At 37.9% G+C, this 19,974-nt stretch overlaps 1 protein-coding gene across 5 annotated transcripts in view; it reads right to left on the bottom strand.

The window, feature by feature from the left end:
• LAMA3 (laminin subunit alpha 3) overlaps positions 1–19,974 on the bottom strand; it is a 114,623-nt gene that overhangs the window by 32,391 nt on the left and 62,258 nt on the right. For all 5 annotated transcript variants that reach the window (XM_035564064.2, XM_035564065.2, XM_035564066.2 and 2 more), the window contains 8 exons: positions 17,573–17,717; positions 16,670–16,810; positions 15,112–15,276; positions 12,105–12,206; positions 10,980–11,063; positions 9,763–9,993; positions 5,966–6,079; positions 1,881–1,990 (listed from right to left, as the gene is read on the bottom strand). In XM_035564064.2, the coding sequence (XP_035419957.1) occupies positions 1,881–1,990; positions 5,966–6,079; positions 9,763–9,993; positions 10,980–11,063; positions 12,105–12,206; positions 15,112–15,276; positions 16,670–16,810; positions 17,573–17,717 (1,092 nt within the window). The remainder of the gene's footprint in view (positions 1–1,880; positions 1,991–5,965; positions 6,080–9,762; positions 9,994–10,979; positions 11,064–12,104; positions 12,207–15,111; positions 15,277–16,669; positions 16,811–17,572; positions 17,718–19,974) is intronic.

Raw genomic sequence — 19,974 nt, 5'->3', positions numbered from 1 at the left:
TTCTTTCATATTTTTTCCTCTAAATTCTAACCTTAGACTATAGAATTACTCCCTAGAGTATTATAGTTCACTACCCGAAGGAATGCCTAAGGAAAACCGTAGCAGTGATGTAAAATAAAACAACACCACGCAGCTATTTTATCTTTACCAGGCAAGTTCCAATTGCCTGTGCTAAACAAAGTTTCTTCCTGTTTGGATAGATTTTTATTTTTATTTACTATTACTTTTAAATAGATGGAAATATTAGAAATTATTTTTACGTAGCTAATATCGTTTTTCTTTTCTTAACCTAAGCAGAATAGAGTTGCATACCAATTTGGGGAGTTCTAGAGAATATCTGACTAACAGAACACACATTTTTATCTGATATTTCTAGAAAATTTGACTAGATTCAAATTTCTCTGGGGAGGAAACCCATTACTTGGCCAGTGTTTGGTAAGGAGAGGGCAGGTGAAGAGTGGATAGGCCATGTTTGCTATTTCCATTTTTTAATCTATGAACAGTTGGATAAAGCAAGTCTGCGTATTAAAATACAGATGTCTACACTAAGATTACATATATTTTAACTAGGTTGAAATTGCTAACTCCAGTAATGCCAGGTGGGTTGCACTTCCTACATAATGAATGGTATTTACCACCCTAATGTGCAGCTATGAAACTACTGCAGTTATCATGGTCTCTTTAGATATTTCAGCACTCTTAAAGCAAAAGATGAGTAAAAATATGTTCAGTCAGCCTCAGGCAAGCACCTGCAGAAGAAGTCAGTGCTGTCAAAAACAGATGTATTGGAGAGTTCTCTGATAAATGAAAAACCTGTCTATTGCCTGCTAGTGTAAATCTCTTACTTAAGGCTACCTGGCGTTTGCTAATGCACCTGGCAAATTCTATGTGGTGCCTATAGCAATTTATTGTTTAGGATTTTTAAAAAAATGCTTGCTTTTGTTTAACACATTTCACATTTGAGAACCTACTAGTGATGACAAACAATGTGGCTCAACATACCATGTATTTTAAACACAATTTGCTGCCCAATTTTAAGAGTCTGGCAACCTTATTGAGGGCTTATAAAAAAGAAGGAAGACTTTTGCTTGGGCAGATAATGATAGGACAAGGAGTAATGGTTTTAAACTAAAAAAAGGGTAGATTTAGATTAGGCATTAGGAAGAAATTCTTCACTCAGAGGGTGGTGAGGCGCTGGAACAGGTTGCCTAGAGAAGCTGTGGATGTCCCATCCCTGGAGGTGTTCAAGGCCAGGTTGGATGAGTCCCTTGGCAACCTGACCAAGTGGTAGGTGTCCCTGCCTATGGCAGGGAGTTGGAACCAGGTGATCTTTAAGGTTCCTTCCAACCCAAGCTGTTCTATGATTTTATTGGATCCAAAGAGATTTATTTTTTCAAGCTCAGTCTGTTTGTACTTCAGAGCTTCCACCTGAACAGCCACTTTAATCTTTCAGAAATTTAGACAAGTGCCTATGAGCTTTATTTTTTTTTTATTTTTTTAATCTTACTAAATTTTCTGAATTCATCGAAAAGGCTTCTTTCATCATTGTCACTTATCTCCTAGCTATATGGTCTTAAATGTGAGATTAAAGATAACTTACTTTTTGCATTTCACTAAAAAAAAAAAATGCTTCCAGGTATGCTCATTAAGGGAAAAGACTTCCATTCTATAGTATTCACTATGAAGATGTTACTGGAGGTTTGGTAAATAGTCACATTACAAGTGCCTGGGGATCCCCCAGGTGATCAGCAGCATGCCTTTGTGTTTCAGCAACTGAGTCAGAATTGGAATTTTGAGCTTATTAAAAAAGGCAATATTTGGTTTTGTTTTGTTTTCTCTCCTTTCCCCTCCATTTGGCTTTTCATGACATTTTACATTACCTGTTTGTATAAGGGCAAGGACATATCCGACAGGAACCCTGAGTGGCATCTCCAAAATAACCATCTTTACAGCGTTCACATTTTTCCCCAACGGTATTATACTGACAGTTCTTAAAAAGGAAACAAACAAGACAGTTAACAGTGCTTTCCCACTCAATAAGGCTTTATTATTATTTAAAAATAATTATAGCCAATTTACGCAGAGGATATGTTCTTTCCCTTCCACATAATTAATTTTTGTTTGTGTGTTTTTGTTTTTGTTGTTTTTTTCTTTACAAACCAAACTGCTTTTGCTTTCACTATCATGATAGATTGATTGTAATCTTTCTCTAATTGTAGGAAGTACATTTTGCTCACCACTGTGGAAAAGCAACAGATAAATAAGCAGTACTAAATACATTTTTAAAGACATTCAATTAGATGCATAGTTTGTTAATGAAAATTGCCTTAATATGCTGTAATGATATTTCAGTGGCATCCAAGAAAAAAATCACTGTTTAAATGCGACTTTAGATTTTTCGTCTTAACACTAATTAGAAGTCGGATACCATTTAAAAGCCCAAATGCATTTTTTAAAATCCCACAAAATTACTATCAAAACTAATTATCTTTGTAAGTTCAGATCAGAACTGAATTTCATGCACTTTTCCTAGTGTACATCTAATTTGTATTTACCTGGAATAACTCAATAAATAATGAAAAGCACAGGCTGTAAGAAGAATTGAAGCCAATAAAACTGAGCTACTTTTCTATGACAAAATTGTTCCTAAAATATGATTCCCAACATTCTTGTTCCTGTGTTGCCTGACTGTCACACACACATTTATACATTATGGGGAGAGGAGAAACAAGTTGCTTTTGCTTTACCTAGGGAGGTGCTAATTTAAAATAGAAGCTACTGAAATACATTTTGAGCAGCCATAAAAATGCAGTGCAGATAACATCCGTGAGGTATTCATGCTCCCTAGTTCTACAGCTGGAGAAAACAGTTATGAAGAAAACAACGTGCAGTAGACTAACCCAGTGTCCCACAGAGCTGAGGGTTCCTAATAAAGTAAAAGTCTGAAAAAGAAAATTTAAAATTGGCTGGAAGCAGTCACTGAGCAGACTGCAATTCCATTGCAGGAGTTCTGACTTAAAGCTCTGGCTGAAGGCCCTACTACTGTGATATGAAGCACAGGGGCATTTTCCTACAATGAGAAACAGTTCTGCCTTTCCCATCTCCTCATACTACATCCTCCTCCACATTTCTTTACATCCAGATTCTCTCAACCGCATCAACTGCCCTTCCACCAGCCTCTTCACATAGTAACTCGTAATTTGTTTTGGTTTTGGTTCAAGAATTAATTATGTGGCTCACTTGTGAAAGGTTCTGGGAAAGAACAGGAAAAGCTACAGTTCACATATAATCCATTTAACTAGGGGAAGCTAAAGAAATACAAAAGGCTGGAGCACCTATCCTGTCAAGACAGGGGGAGGGACTTGGGGTCGTTCAGCCTGGAGAAGAGAAGGCTCTGGGGAGACCTTGGAGTGGCCTTCCAGTACCTAAAGGGGGCCTACAGAAAAGCTGGGGAAGGACTCTTTATCAGGGAGTGTAGTGATAGGACAAGGGGGAATGGTTTTGAACTAAAAGAGAGTAGATTTAGACTAGAGGTGAGGAGGAAATTCTTCACTCAGAGCGTGGTGAGGCACTGGAACAGGTTGCCCAGAGAAGCTGTGGATGCCCCATCCCTACAGGATGCCCCAGCCCTGGCCAGGCTGGGTGGGGCTTTGGACAACCTGGTCTGGTGGGAGGTGTCCCTGCCCATGGCAGGGGGTTTGGAATTAGATGATCATCAAGGTTCCTTCCAACCCAAACCATTCTATGATTCTATGAAGACACCATCCATTTAAAAATGCCTATAGACATTGAAGAAATTCCATATATAACTGAAAGAAGTTTAAGGTATTTCACAGGTAAGCCACTCTGAATGTGCCATGGTGTTCCTCTAGATACATAGCATATAAAGAACAGAGAACATAACCCAGTACTCCCAAAGCACTGTGGAATGAAGCCAGAGCAGCAGCTCCCTCATGGCTCTTCCTTCAAGTTTCATAGGGCCCTGCATGGGATAGGAGAACAGAGACACTTCTGGAGTCACAGCACCTCCCAACTTTCAAGTATTGCAAACTTTTAAAGGAAAACTCTCAGCTGATTCCCAGACACCCATGTGGGTGCCACAGTACAGTGTGCCAGGGGCTCAACAGAACTACTTGGGAGTACGTGACATGAACTAATATCTCATGCGAAAAGAAAGCCTCAGCACCATGCTGCAGCACAGGGAACATGCCTTTCAGGGGAAAGGCAGGGACCACTAGAACACAAAGCCTGATTTGTGGCAGGAGATCAGCTTTTCCCTACCGATGAGAACCAGCTCTTCTGTCTTCTCCATCCCCTCCTGCACTCCATTCTCTTCAGCAGGGCAGTACCGCACCCCTCTTTTCACCATCATGCAACAGCTTTGTTATTGCCTCAGCTGAGGAGCACCTTACTGCCGCCATGAGGAGTCAGCCAGGGCTTAGTCTCACAAAGCCTTCCATGGAGGCCATTACTGGAAAGCAGCAGACATGAGAGGAAGGTACTGGGGTCCAGCACTCCAGGTGAGGAGCAGGAATCAAAAGGCCAGGCTTTACACTTTGGATATGAAACCTGACAGAAATTTGATGGCTCCATGCTGGAAAGCGTTGCTGCCTTCTCTGCACTACTACAGGCCTTTGTTTGAAGGCTTTTATACAGAGAGACAAACCTACTCTTTATTAGATGGAGGCTCATTACAGAAATACAGGCCCTCCAGGCTTTCATTTTTCACTGCATTATCCTGAATGACTTTGCTTGCCTTAAATTTTGTCCCAGGGCCAAGAGTTGATTTAGCTCTATCTATCTGAGAGTTAACACAGCTGTGAGAAGGAGGGGATAAAGAGAAACCTAAACCATCTATTTCATGAGGCAAATGTGAAATTTGCACTTTTCTAGCTTTATAATTTTCATCTGAAGTAAAACTTCTTCATCTTTGTAGCTCTATTTCAGCACTTTCCTGTCATGGCCTGCCCTGCCTCACCAAAGCAGCAGACTGTAAGTCATTCCTGAGAATGTGCTGAATTACTTTATTGCTTGCATTGAAGCGCTAGGGTTGGTTGAGACAAAGTCGAGGGGAATTACGTAACGCCCAGGAATGCACCGCAGGCAGAATGGATTCAGAATGAACGAGGAAGAAATAGAAGAGAAAACAACTCATGAAGGATTTTGGCAGGGTTCTTGTTTACACAGCAAGTGAAAAATTAGTGAAAAAATTTGAAGTGGGAATTTATTCCGAACAAACTGTTTAAAGAAGTGTCATGGACATAAGCTAGAGAAGCACGGTCGGCCAAATGTCACACTCCCTTACTACTAGGACTAAGCAGCTCCCATGAGGCTGCTTTAGGTTTAGTATGGTATGTCAGGGAGCAGACTCTGCCCCACTGTATCTTCTGTAACAGCTGACATTTTCTAATTAATCTTTTATCCTCTTTATCTCATTTTATTTACTCTGCTATTTTTTAATCCATCTAGCTGTAAATTTAGATGAGCGGACATTTACTGATGTTAATTAAACAAGAGATTCTGCAAAGACTAAGCTATGCATGAATGCACTATTTGTCAGCACTGGCAAACCCTAGCATATACGTATAAAACTAAAGACTGCATATGTGACGATAAGCACCCACATTTATTATAAGTAACTGCAAACACTTACATATGTGCAACTTTGGTGACTTTTTGTTCTGTGAGTTAAAAAAAAATAAAAGGGAAAGAAGAAAACAAAAACAAGGGCACAAATTGTTCTAGCCACCCACAGTTATGTTAAACATACAAAACATGAAAGTTTATACAATTCATGCTCCTTAACAGCATAAGATACAGAGAACGAAGCATGGAAAGAATATTTTAGTTGCTAGGAATTTAGCAATGCTGTACAGTCCATACTGCAGTAAGGTATGTGTTTTGTTTTGGTTTTTTTCCCCTCATTTTTTTCAAATACATTTCTTGAATGTTAATATTTACTTACTAAACATTTTCCAGTACCATCCTGGCACCTATTTGAATTTCCATTGCAGTTGCAGGGGACACAGCGTCCAGTAAATACTCCTTTATTCTCACGATAAAATCCAAGGCCACATTCCTAGACAGTAAACAGAGAGAAAAAAGGAAAAAAAAAGTGAGTGTTGGTGGAAGGTAAATTTTACAGGTTATAAGTTGGGTATTTTAAAATTGTTTGCCATTTCCAAGGAGTAGTAGAGATGTACATTTCCTGACAAACAATAATACGGGTGTAGAAGAGCTAAAGTAGTAAGTATTTTAACTCAGCAAACGTCAATGAAGAATGGAGGTGAAGAAGCTTGAGCCTAAGCATCTGAACCTTGTGTTCTACATTTTGTGGTATGGGGATTTCATCATTTTTACTTTAACCTCTGAGCAAAACACGTTTCCTGTGGCTATGTACAAAGATGTAGAATATGACTTTTAAACCACACAAAAAGATTTGTTCCACACCACAGTATTCTCAGAGAAGAACATATGGAAATTTCACATATTAGCTAATGGTTATATGAAATCTTGACGTTAATTTAACCACTGTGTATTGCTTGGAAATACTTCTAATGAGATATCTTTTACATGAATTCATCATGACTTCCAAAATAAGTCCACCTGGAGCTATAAGAAGCCATGCTTAGACAGAGAGCTAGATGATCTTACAAAACATACAGTGGTCTAATTTTTAAGTACAGGCTTGTCCCAAAACCCCAGGAAGCACGAAAAGAATGTTCAGCTATTGAAAGCACACAAGCAGAAACACAGCGTGTCAAATCAAAGTTGGGTTTAGACAGGGGGTTGAACCAGAGGAAGGAACATTATGAATGAAGCAAGAGACATTCAGTTTGTTAGCCTGAACCACCTAGGTGTTAACTAATATGTTAAAACCAGATTCTTGCTTGGCATGGGGAGAGAAAGTACAAGGGTACGGCAAGTACAAGGAATTTCTCCTGGGCGTGGAGCCTTTCCATGTAAAGACCAAATCAAACATTCATGCTCACACTCTCTGCTAAAGACCCTCCTAGGACACCCATCAGACCAAAAAATCCCTCTATTTCCTAAGCTCTTTTTCACTAGTTACTAAGCTGGCGTGATGCAAGGAAGATGAGAGGCTGTCTGAAAGTGAGGAGAAAGCTGTGCTCCCCATGAAGCAAACACCTCCTAAATACTTGCCTCAGGCTATGCAGTTCCGCACTGTACCTGTACCTTGCCTGTAACTCGCACTTAGAGGCTGGCCTGAATGACATTCTGAAAACAAGTGAGAGTTGAACTTCAAAACTGTAAACCCTTTCTCATAGCAATTGCACCACCAAGACCGATGGGACTAATCTGAAGAGCAAAGGGTTTCCAGGACAGTGCCTCAAATCTTATGGCAGGTGGTTGAGGCATAAGTATTCATGCAGGGACAGAAATAATCGGTACATTTATCAACGACATAACTACCAGAGAGAGGAAAAAAAAAAACAAACCACCAAACTCCTCTTCCAAAGCAGATCCCAAAAGGAATTTTGAGTTATTGCTGTTTAAACAACAGTTGCTAGCAGCATTTTTGCTTTCTTCACATACGGGATAAATAGAAAAAGAAACGTGGGCAGAATACTAATAACATCAACAGCTCTTTTTATATTGACTTCAGTGTGAGCGAGGACTTTATTTAGAATAGGCATCCTCACTTGAAATTTTTCAGATATATTTTTAAAAGGGAGAGTATGTTCCTTGAACAACAGGGAGTTGGTATACCCTGCTTCTAAAGAAGCCAGGGCCTGAAATACATGAACAGCATGACTAAGTAAAATACAGGTTCTAATGCATATAAGTTGTATTTACCGAAAGCCTCTTTTTTGAAAGCAAAATGAATCACTCATTTCAGACAGATATCAAAATGTATTTGAAAAAAAAATCTATGCAGTTTTTTTTTTTTTTTAAACTTATGTTCTCTTTAAACTTGAAAACAACACATTTGGAATGTGTGGGCATGTTGTTTTCAAAGCAGCATTCTTGATACTGAAAAATTTATTCCACATGAAGATAAAGCTCTAGAAACTTTCAAGTGCTTAGGAGTTCAGCTGATCGTTTTCAAGTAAACTATTTAAAAGAAACTCCTTGCACATACTTTTGTTAGCAAAATACTCTGAGATAAAAGACTTCTGTTATTGCCTTTATATTAAGTGATGTATAAGTTGTTATAAAAATGGTTCATTTAAAAACAGAGAAAAGGAAGGAAGCAAGCAAGGAAGGGAAAATGAATAAATTACCTGTCTTAGGTAAAAATCCCTTTGAACTTGTTGCTGTTGACTTCTCTCCTGAAGATGAGGAAACGACAGCCTCTGCTGCATACCCTGTGCTAAACTACACCCCATAGCTACTAAAGTGACAACTAGCCATCCTACATTCTGTGGCCCCTGTGTTTGGGCCATCATTTTACTTTAGCTCAACTGTTAACACACACTATTCTTTCACTATTTACACGTTCACTTATACTCTCCCTTATTCTCCAGCTTCTGACTCAGATTAATGAGGCTATGTGCTGAGATGGGCCCCACCTTTAAACTTTATACATGAGTCAAGTTGTACAGCACACGTTAGAGTTCCCGGAGTTAACAAGTAACTCCGCAGTTCCTGTAGCTCAATATATACCTAACTTAGGGTGTGGCAGGCATCACCTTCTCCCCACCTAACGCGGTCAGACAGAGCTAGATGATTAGCACAGTAAATCACTGTCTGAGTAACGCTGCATAAACATACAGGGCTTACAAACTACCCAGGTTACTGTCCTGATCACTTCCTTTGTCTATGTATTTTCATCAGTTTATGTAAAAAAAAAAAAAAAACACCCTTAGTTTAATAAAGGCAATATGTTGAAAGCAATGGGATGGCAGTATGAACTTCAGTCAGTTCTCATCAATTTGAACGTGGCAAAGAACACCATGTGTGCAAAAAATAAGTTTCTAGAATACTTCCAAAATGATTTTTGACACATGACTACTGGCCACCCTGAGCAGTGGATGCACATGGGAGACATAAGCCAACTGTGAATGTTTTGTTCACCATCTCTGCAGTTACTGTGGTCTAGGTATTATTCTTTCATTCTCTTTTCAAAAATGTTTGCAAGGTTAGCACAGCAATTGCTGCTTTATCCTTCAACCATTTTCTAAGAGAATAACTGTTCATATTTTGTGCACTTCGTACACTGCTTACCACTCCATTACTTTATTCTGCTGCTTTGGGTACTTAACCATCGGAACACTTGAGCTCTAAGCTAAGCAGAGCATCAGCCAAAAGAATTAGAGCTACAGGAACAGCATCAGGGATGGGATGCACAATTAAGGCTAGGATTTCACCATGCTTCAGGTAACGGTATAATTTTGCAATGTTTACACTATCTTTCATAAAAATATCTCCAAATACTTTAAAAAATAAATTAATTTCAGCTTTGAAACATTTTCCTATAAAAATAGGAAAAGTGTTAGTCAGTCTATCAGAATAGGAAAGTATTCAGAACTATCTTGGTTCAGGTTACTTCCCTTGGACCTCATTATGGTGCCTTAAACATGCAAACTGATATATATAGTTCCACTAAGGCAATCAAGAGTTGAATAACCTTACTGTGCCTTTTAGACAGTGAAAGTGTTTGAGCCATCAGAAGTGCACACACTTAAAAGAACTGTGTAAGTACCTTAATAACTAGCCGGTTTCTCTAACTAAACCAGTATGTATAGCTGTAGGCAAGACAAAAGGTAATGGTGAAGTACAGAGGCAAACATTTCCTACCTGACATGAGTCACCGGAATACTCTGGAGGGCAGGAGCATGTCTCTACATTGTATGCAATGCTGCCACTTCCTGTGCTGGTGGTTACTTCCAGCCCAACCTCACCAAGGGTTAATCGTTGAGTCTCCGTGAAGTAGAGGCCTCTGATGTGTAAACCATCTAGTCTAGACAGGATTATCATCAGTTCTTCCCTGGATACCTGGTTATTGCTGCTGGCGTGTCTGAAGTTTCCCTGCACATTAAGGATACAAAATCAGCACAGCCCTGCAGTTTATTAAAAAGAGAATGTGCAGAGCACACAGGATGCCACAAAGAGAGGGAAAAAAAAAACACTTTAGGACCCCTATGGTCCCAAGTGGTGTGGGGTGAAACAGATGTCAGCAAAATAAATATAATGAATGCAAACAAAAGCTAGGCAGGAAAAGGAACAATGAGCAAAAAATGCGATGTATTCTGTACTTTGCAAGGTATGCATGGCTTTGAGGTATCAAAAAGTGAAGAAGCATTTAGGTTCTTCTTCAGTCATCCAAATTTCTTTGAGGAATTACCAACTAAACCACAAAAAGCTGGAGGAAAATGCTTTTATTTTTAAGAGTAACTAAAGTACTAGAACTCCAGTCTTGAGAGCTGCCTTCACATGTTAACATGCTACTAACAGACATAGTGTAACTGAAAATGGAATTTAGCTTGAAGAACCATTATCTTTTTTGCCTGTACATGAGACAGAAATAACTTAGTTTGACTTTCTGAGCACACATTTAAGGTAGGAATAATCCATGCTAATTTAACCCCCCTAAATGTTGGAAACCCATTCTAAACTAGGCACCTGGTCTCCTCTGAGAGTCAGAGGAAGAAAACAGATAACAATTCATTCCATCCCTATTAAGTACACATCTGGGGCTGTGATGAGTCATATTCCATTGGTGACTGATTCAGTATTACTCCACTGTCTCTGGAGAGAATGCTAAGGACTAGGTTGGACAAAATGCCTAAATTAGACGTGCTAAAATTAGGTGGCATGAACCAGAACCTAGGTTCAGTGTGACAGTAAAGAGAGAAGAAAATGTGGTCTATATTTATGGTCTACAGTACTGAAATTCATGTTCATTAACATTATCCAGTATTTGGTATTTATTCACATATTGTCGGTGCATTTTTTTTTTTTTTAAACGTACCACAGGGAAGAAAAGGAAAGGCCATTCTGTTTTCATTTCTTACCTCAACTAACTGCACATGGCCATAATATTGACGGTCAGGCAGTGGGTTGTTAGGATCCACATAAACAACTTTCATTTGCTGGCCCTGAGTGAGAATGAAGACATAATATTGAACCATTTCACTACTTTTTATGCTAAAGTGTTCACATGCAATTCATTTGATGAAGCACATCAATCCTGTTATTTGGAAAATAAAACCTAAGTAAAAGTAACTGTATGTCATTTTGTAAGCACTGTGTTTTACTGTCAGCAGGGTTTTCCCTGCCTTTGCCTATTAACATCCTTGCTTTCAAATAAAACACCAAGAGAATTAAATTAATGCTTGCCAGTTTTCACAAGAATTAGTTATCAATTCTGAGTAAAAACTTTTTTGTATTTTCAAAGAGTCTCCTTTGCTACCCTCACCTTCTTTTTAGAAAAGGAGATGCCTCTTGATATCATCTTTAAGAACTTACTTACCTTGGAAATTTTTGGCTGTCGTGAGGAGGGAAATAAAAACAGTACTGGACTGAGGAACACTCTTTGACCTTACATCCTAGTGCACAAATGACTTTGGATATCACCATAGTACTTCATGAGGCATCTTTCCCAGAATCCTAGAACACTCAGTTAATATTTTTGATGGGCTCAAGAAACAAAACCACCCTCTTGGGAATGTAAACAAACAGTAGAAGTTTCTAATTTTCACCACACATAAAATGCATTTTTACTTCAGTCCATTCAAGCCTTATGATTATGTTTAAATTTATGCTGAAGAAAATTCTCAAAGAAAATAAGATAAATTGAATATGGAATCAAGGACATATTTTGCATAGTTGAGGCCATACTTGTTGCCAAGTGTTCAAGACATTAATTAATATTTTTCCACAGGTGCATTTTACAGAGAAAATTCTGTTTTATCTTTTCATTTGCTCTGAAGTCAGTTATGCTTAATAATATGTTACTTCGGCATCAGAGAGAGGTGTGTTGATAGCTTTGAGCAAAATGCAGTAAAATCAGTTTTACAGAAATGTAGCACATTGCTATAAAAGTTAAGCACACTTTAGGAGCATAATTTTCCATAGTTGTCAGGAAACAAAAAAATCATGGTGTTGGCTGAAAGAAAAAATGGTATTTCAAAACTTACTGTTAGTTGTATATCAGGTTTCTTATCCAGAAGAACCATGCCTTCGCTAGGTAAGCCAAAAGATTTCACTTGGTAACTTAGGAAGCCACCATATGAAGAAAGCTGTAACAAAATGCACACAATCAGATCAGAGATACTCTACTGCACTATTGCTTGATATTAATATAAACTTGTATTCAGGTTTACCCCACCTTCTAACACTGTAAATAATATATTAATTCTTTAGGTTTTAGACCAAATATGTGTTGCTTGGAAGAAACTACTTCTTAATTTATTTACTTTGTGTATCCGACGTTAGTCGGATACACGACTAGTCAGGCATTGGAATGGGTTGCCCAGGGAGGTGGAGTCACCATCCCTGGGGGTGTTCAAGGAAAGGTTGGACTGCGTGCTTAGGGACATGGTTTAGTGGGTGACATTGGTGGTAGGGGGATGGTTGGATCAGATGATCTTGGAGGTCTTTTCCAACCTTAATGATTCTATGATTACTTTTTGAGTAGTACCTACTACTGTTCTCTGGATGGTTACCTGCACTATTTTTTTTCATACCTTAAATCATGCCTTCTGTGTTGTGGAGAAATCACACATTCACATGAATGGTGTTCTTTCCTAGACCCTACAGAACAGATTTGTCTCATCAGCAGCAGACATCAGACTGAGAATGATATTGGTACTGTATACCCCATGAACAACCATGGATTAAAAAAAAAAAAAAAAAGTAAAACTAAGCATGTTTGAAAGTCGCTCTCATTGCCCAGCATTTTCTAAGCTTACTGCAAATAAGAACCTAATCAGGAAATCTTTGTTTCACCTTCTGGAGGACAAGATTTCTACTGGTATCAGCTCTCTTGCAGAAAGGTGATAACAGACCATTGTTGCAGGTTGAGCTGAGACCCACCGTCTTCTGGCTGAACTACAGGTGAACATGGAAGGCCTTAGCCCCAACCAAATAAACCCACTGCTGCACAAAACAAAGACTTAGGCAAGCAAGTTTGAATCATTTATCAAATATCTTCCCTGGGTTGTGTATGAGTGATTCAGTTCAAAATATATAGAGACAAAATCATGCTCCAGGAACAGCCTAAGGAGTTCTTGTTCCAAAAAGAGCCTGTCCGAAACTCCTAGGTGAAACACAAACCTTGAAGAAGCTACCAAGTGCCTCTTGTGGCTTGATCTCTCAGTGCCCATGCAGGACCCTCTGCAGTCTTTGGGGATAGAGAAGACTGAATTCAAGAAAGTCCTATTTCCATCACCAGCTTCTCATGGAGTAATCTTCAACACTTCAAATTTCCCTTTCTCTCTTGGATTATGAGAGAAAATGATATCATAGTCAAGTCCACTATATAAATTTGAGAAAATTTTATGCCTGAAGTGTATATAGGCAATTTACTGACTTCCCCTTGGAAGTGTACTCCCCATAAAAAATTAAGGATAACATCTTCCAGGCACTTTGAGTTGGAATGATCAACATCAGAAGAAGCACTTATCAGAACTGAAAATACTTCACTAAATCATGATTTTGTCTAATAAATGCTACACCGCTAGCTGTAAGTGAAATCTGACTGACCTGAGGGTCCACCGAGGTGAGAAGTTAGTTGAAATAAGTAAATTAATTAATTAAAAAAAAAAAAAAAAAAAGGCCCCAAACTTCAGTTGAAAGAGCACATAGCAAACAGCTAAGCTGAAACCAAGTGTTTTGCCAAAGACACATTACTTTGTTTTGCACCCTTTTCTGTTTGCCCTTATAGCTTGTGCTTGTTTTGGCACGGGAAGAACTGCTTTGTCAGGTTTCAGTGTTCTGCAGGTAAACATCAGCATTTGCTGTGTTTGTTTCTATGTATTCTAATGTATTACAAACAAAACACAGATATCTCTGTGGAGAGAAATTTGTTCCTTGGATCACAAGGCTGTAATTAAAGCTACTAACTTTTGCAACTGCATTTTCAAAATCATAATTTGGAACATTGGTTATATTTTGCCAACACAATCAAAACAATCCTGTATATTTTTCAAAAATATAAGAAAATTCAAGTTAGAGCTCATTTCCTGGTTAACACACATTTTAGGACTGTGCCATATGATGAGCTGTTATGGTAGTGCTTTTTTCTGAAATTTGTGGGGAAATGCAAAAATATGGGTATTATCAACTGCCCTCTGTATTCTATATGTACAGTATTTATTTTCTAACATTAAAATTGCTCTACTAAATAGAATGTTGAAATACACGGGAAAAGAAAATGGGGGTTATGTGAATTGAATTTCTCATTCACTATTAGTTTCTGCACTGATACATATTTTATATTTGATTTCCTTTTAACTTTGTAAACAAAGAGAGAGAGGAAAGAAAATATATTATGCCAAGTATTAGTTGCAATTGAACTAGTTAAAATGCTGAAGATAATGGAAAATAGCATTTACACTCATCATATTGAATAATAAAATGAATGGCTGGTATATTTATGAGCTTGTAAAACTAGCATTGAGATAGCATTTCTTTAGTGAGTTTTCCTACTGGAGTATAGCTAGTACCTACTAAAATATACACTTACACATAGTTTGTTTGACCCTACTTTTACCATGCACTATTTCATTTACAGTGTTGTCATTTTAAATAAAATCAAATCATGACATGTCTCTTTTGACAGTGTGACATGCGATATAAAAATCATAGCACAGTTCTTAATAGTTGTGTTTAAGAAGGCTATTGACTGCTTTACATTTTGTTATGGGAACAATAAGAAGTTCTTCTGGTTTAATGTTATAGTAGATAAAGTATGATTTATCACGAAATTACTTTGGAAAATTATTTTTAGACATTGCAGCAAGAAACTCTGTAACATAAGCAAAAAAATCAACCTAACTAAATATGTCATTCAACTGAAAGATAGATCTCTGAACCATAGCTCTTGACCATGCTGTTCACATAAAGATCTCCCTGGCACCCTATCAACAATGCTGGCAAAAATGAATACATTTTATTAAAACAGTTGAGTTAGGTGTCATTTACCTTCTCTCCCAGGTAAGATGGTGGTGCTTTCCAGTACAAACTATGCACTGAAGTAGGCAATTCTTGAACATCAGCCACTACACTATTACTGACAGGATTGAAAGTGACTGGAATGTCAATATTTCCATCCATTGCCTCCAAGCGCCAGTTCCTCATGTCCACAAACTAATGAAATAAAGGAAATAAAAGTTTGTTTCATCCTTTATTAAACTTCACCAACACTAAGTAATGGGGCAAAATTGTTTAGACTGTAATTCCCTAAACATGAATTCAACCCCTTTAAAGGCAGCCCAAAGTCTTTGTCAATGGATGTTGCAAGGATCTCAAAACAGAACTTAAGAGGGACAGATGTGCAAAAGCTACCTGGGATGCTAGCATTTGGCTTGTCAGCTATGAACTAAACTCTGTCTTCAGTCACATGAAGACATACCCCTTCTGGAGGTGACTGGGAATTGTGTACATAAATCCAAGGACACAATCTGGAGCTGTATTTTTTACATCCATTCTAAAAATCAAACCAAAGACACTTGCCTGAAAGACAGACCAGGTACCTGTTAGTGGTAAGTTAGATGGGAGGGAGGGGACATGGCAGGATATTTTGGGGAGGCTGGCAATGTAGCCTAATATTCTGGCTCTTTAATAATGCACATTTTATGTTCTTGGCTCTTGTTTTGTTAAAGACCATACATCCTATTATTTATCATTATGCTGGGGAAAGAAAGCATAATGCATATCTACCTGAACAGCTCTCACAACCACAGGACAAAAAGACATGTTTTCAAGAAAAGTCTTTCCTAAAGACAAGTAAACTCTAAATGAAATCTTCTTAAAACCAATGGAAGTTTGCTACTGACTTGACTGAGGCCAGATTTTCATCCTTGCTTGTAAAAAATATAGTGCTACAATCTGGATTACATCCAGTCTATGTCTAATCCTAAACCTAAACCAAGGTCAACATCCATCATTCTAGGATGCTACTTCTCCCTTCGCTTTCTCTTGCATTGTTTCAGACAGTTGTTGCTTTTATTTAAGTCTTCAACCATCTTAACTCATTTCTACCATTCATTTATGCTGCTGTCACTTTAAAAATCTATCTTGGCTTCTACCTTGTCTCACCCTTGACACTATGTCTCTTTTTTTCACAGGGAGGGAAGGACAATTTTAACTTCTCTGTTGAACCTGCCACACACTTCTTAGGTTTCAAAACGTGCCTATGATACAGATGTGAAACGATATGTGTGCTTACCAAAGCATGATGAATGAGACCATTGACTTTAATGATGAACTGGTGTCTGAAGATAAAGATAGCTAGCTTAATTTCAGTCCAACTAGCAATTTGTAAACAAACAGGTAAAAAGGGCCATTTCTGCTGACGGGCACATTCAAACTACACCTAAGTTTTAATGACGCTGCACCAAAACTGCAATATTACTTGCAAAATATTTCCCATCCTTCACAACTAATAAAATAATATTTAGAATTTTGGAAGAAAATTGGCATTTCCATAATGGAGTAAATGTAGGTTCATGACAGCAAAGAAGAAAACTAATGAAAACACCTTGGTTCTACGACGATTTGTGCTGCGACAGTTGCTGGTTGCCCCAAAACAAAAGCAAGTGGTGCATCCCTTGGGATTAGAAGGGTCCAGATAAAACGATCCTGGTCGGCAAACACTGCATTCTGCACCTTCTACATTCTCCTGTTAAAACACAGTTGAAAGAATTCTTAGAGCTTTCCTTTTGGTTTTGTGAGGCCCCCAAAACATTCTGCACATAAATAAATATTTAAATGTATGGAAACATGAATGAAAACATGTGATTGTCTGTGTACACCATATTCTAAATGTAAATAAAATTGACTTGTTTGAGATTATCTTAGTTATGAGCTGTCTTTCCAGTTTATTAAGTGAACCACTGAGTAATACATATTAGTCAGAGACAGCTGGTAACTTCCCTGCCAAAGCCTCTTGTAGGCTTTTCGAAACCTACAATATAAAAGGTCACTTGTGAAAGTTCACATTTATCACATTTAATTATGCAGATCAGAACAAAAGAAGATTTCCTGGATATAATGATGTGGTGAAATGTCAACTGACATAATATGGCTAAAAAAAGCCTGGGACCTGGTTTACATCCAAAAACTGAGATGCAGATGCATAAAGCAGATCTGTGCAGGGTATAGACCGCTTCAGGGAATCAATGGACATCTACATTGTAGCACTGTCAGACACTGCAAAGACTAAGGCTACCTGTAAAACAGATACTGAACTCGTTAAAAGAAAAAAAAAAAATAATTATCTGCTATCATGATAATCTGTGTACATATTGCAAGGTGTGGTGCTCTTCTACAGCTACATTTAATTCTAAATGATAAAATCACTTTAATCATGCCATTAAATATGAAATGATCACTGATGTGCAAACAATGCTTATGAATGCAGAAATAATTTGATTTATCTGACCTTGCAGAGGCAAATTCCTGTATGGGGATCACAAACATCTGGTTCTGTTCCATCTCTGTTACAATTACATGGCACGCAGTTTGGGAAACCGTAAGTACCTGGAGCACACTGATCACACTGCCGTCCTTTTATTCCTGGTTTGCATCTTTATCAACAAATACACACATACGAGAAAATCAGTGGGAGAGGCAGGAATGGAGAGAGGGAAGGAGGAAGGGAAGACTGAAACAAAGGGCCGGTAGCTTTTTGAAGCAATTGCATGGCTTTGAAACAGCTTTATGACTCCCAAGAAGAAACAGCAGCAGGTTAGTACTGTCCTCAGGTTTGAATGGTGAGAAGTACTGCAATGTTTCATAGTGGTCACAGAAATTATTAGAAAGGGATTTGATTTTGTAAGATAAACGCTCATAATAGAATTGGACTTTTGCAGCTAATCAGTCCTTGCAGCACAGAACTGCTCTCACTATACACCAAACATGAAACATAGATGCTGTATACAGGTAAGCGCAACTGGAGGAAGATTACAGCTGGAGGATGTGACTGGGCATTTCTCAAGGCACTCGCTTGTTAACAAAAAGGTGGGGAATCCCAGGCATATGAATAATTATGGGGACTTCAACCCGCCACAAGCCTTGTGTTAGTTTACAACTGTTCAGAAGGGATAAAATCCACTCTGCTCACAGAGAGGGCTGAAACTTTTGGAATTATTTAGGTGAAATAGATGATGCAAAAAACATCAAACTATGAACAAAACTTGAGACAGCAGAAAACATCTTTCCATGTCAGCAGCTCCTTCCTCCTGCCTTTGGAACAACTTCAGACTGATAAAACCCATGAAATCGTAGGTCTGACAATCTTTCTTGCTCTTGTCTAAACTAGCCTATTCTCACAATCTATCTTTACTAGCCCAAAGGTTTCAAGAGAGAAAGGACCCACTGATAAAGAATGTCGGCCACCATTACCATCCACATCTTTACATTTCAGTTGTAAACAACGTGATTTTAAAAATGCTCAGAGATTTGGTGGAATCTCCTTTTGCTCTCAGCACCAAATTTACATGTGTACTAATGCTACAGACTTAATGGATATAAACAGTTAAAGCGTGCAAACAAGGTGCGCTTCATGTAAAATATGAAAACAATTACTCAGTTCATCAAACAATGGGCGAGGTTTCTCAGAGTCTCTCTGAATGCATTACCCATACACAGAGATAACTGGAACTAACTGGGAACTTTGAACTTCATGTAATCCACACAAGGAAAAGTATTAATCATAATCTAGTAGATGGCTATATACTTTAGAATCAGTTCAAAAAACTGGTTAAAAGTCAAGTTTTGCTTCAGAACTCTTGTACTTACAAGTTAACATTTCATTTACATTACTAAGTGGGCTGTATGTGAAAAATATCACCATTATAATCAGGCAATGCAGCTTTTCACTGAAATGGGAAATCTTACTATTTTTGCAAACAGTATCCTCAATTTTATCCAAGCATAAAGATAGGGCTTAGCACATCTAAATTAACACATTTTATTCGACTGAATTATTAATTTGATTTATTTTTTGTGCAGCTTTGGTTGCCTTGTGTAAGAGTAAGGTATGGCGAAAATGAAAGCAGAGACCAATCAAATTTAGAGTGCACCAAGACGTGCAGAATATGGTACACTTTAACCCTGAATCCTGACTTCTATCTATGAAAGCAGTTTCCTGTTTTGTCATTGGTATAGAATAATTATTCAGTTCATATGAAATGGACAGACTTAAGATATTATTTTAAATTCAGGAAATAGAGTATTCTCTGAAAATGAGTATTCTCTGTCATATTTACAGGACTAATGGCAGAGCAGCAAAGACCATATTTCTCTTTGTTTGGACACTACAAAAACATAGCCAATCCAATCAAAATGAATTAACCTTGGCCTTACGCAACGTGTTGGCTCTTGCATATTTGTACTTGCTATTTAAGGACTCAGCTCTCCAAGGAAATAATAGGAATGTTCTACTACACTAATATTGACAGCATCAGAATTTAAGATAATTCCCTACAATTACAGCTGTATGCTGTACATATTTTAGACAATATAAATAGGAGAATACATATTTCAGCTCAGCATGCTGAGATACATTAGAACAATCATATGTCGTATAGAGGGCATAATAGGGCCCTGTCTGTCACTCCAACTGAACAGTAGTTTCCATACACTCAGAACCTATCATCAGTTTCTCAAAACTTATTGCAAATATTCAAGCTTTACTGTATTTCAGAATGTTACTGGACTTAAACCCACACATTAGATTGTGGAAGGTCAACTGCAAAGTTTTAACAATTTGGGAGATAACATACACAATTACAAATGATGCACGTGCCAGAAGTCAGAAGTTCTGGACCAAGGTCCACTGCT

This window comes from Cygnus atratus, chromosome 2 (genome assembly GCF_013377495.2).
Source record: "Cygnus atratus isolate AKBS03 ecotype Queensland, Australia chromosome 2, CAtr_DNAZoo_HiC_assembly, whole genome shotgun sequence".
Lineage (NCBI taxonomy): Eukaryota > Metazoa > Chordata > Aves > Anseriformes > Anatidae > Cygnus > Cygnus atratus.
This window is presented reverse-complemented; position numbering and strand designations above follow the sequence as displayed.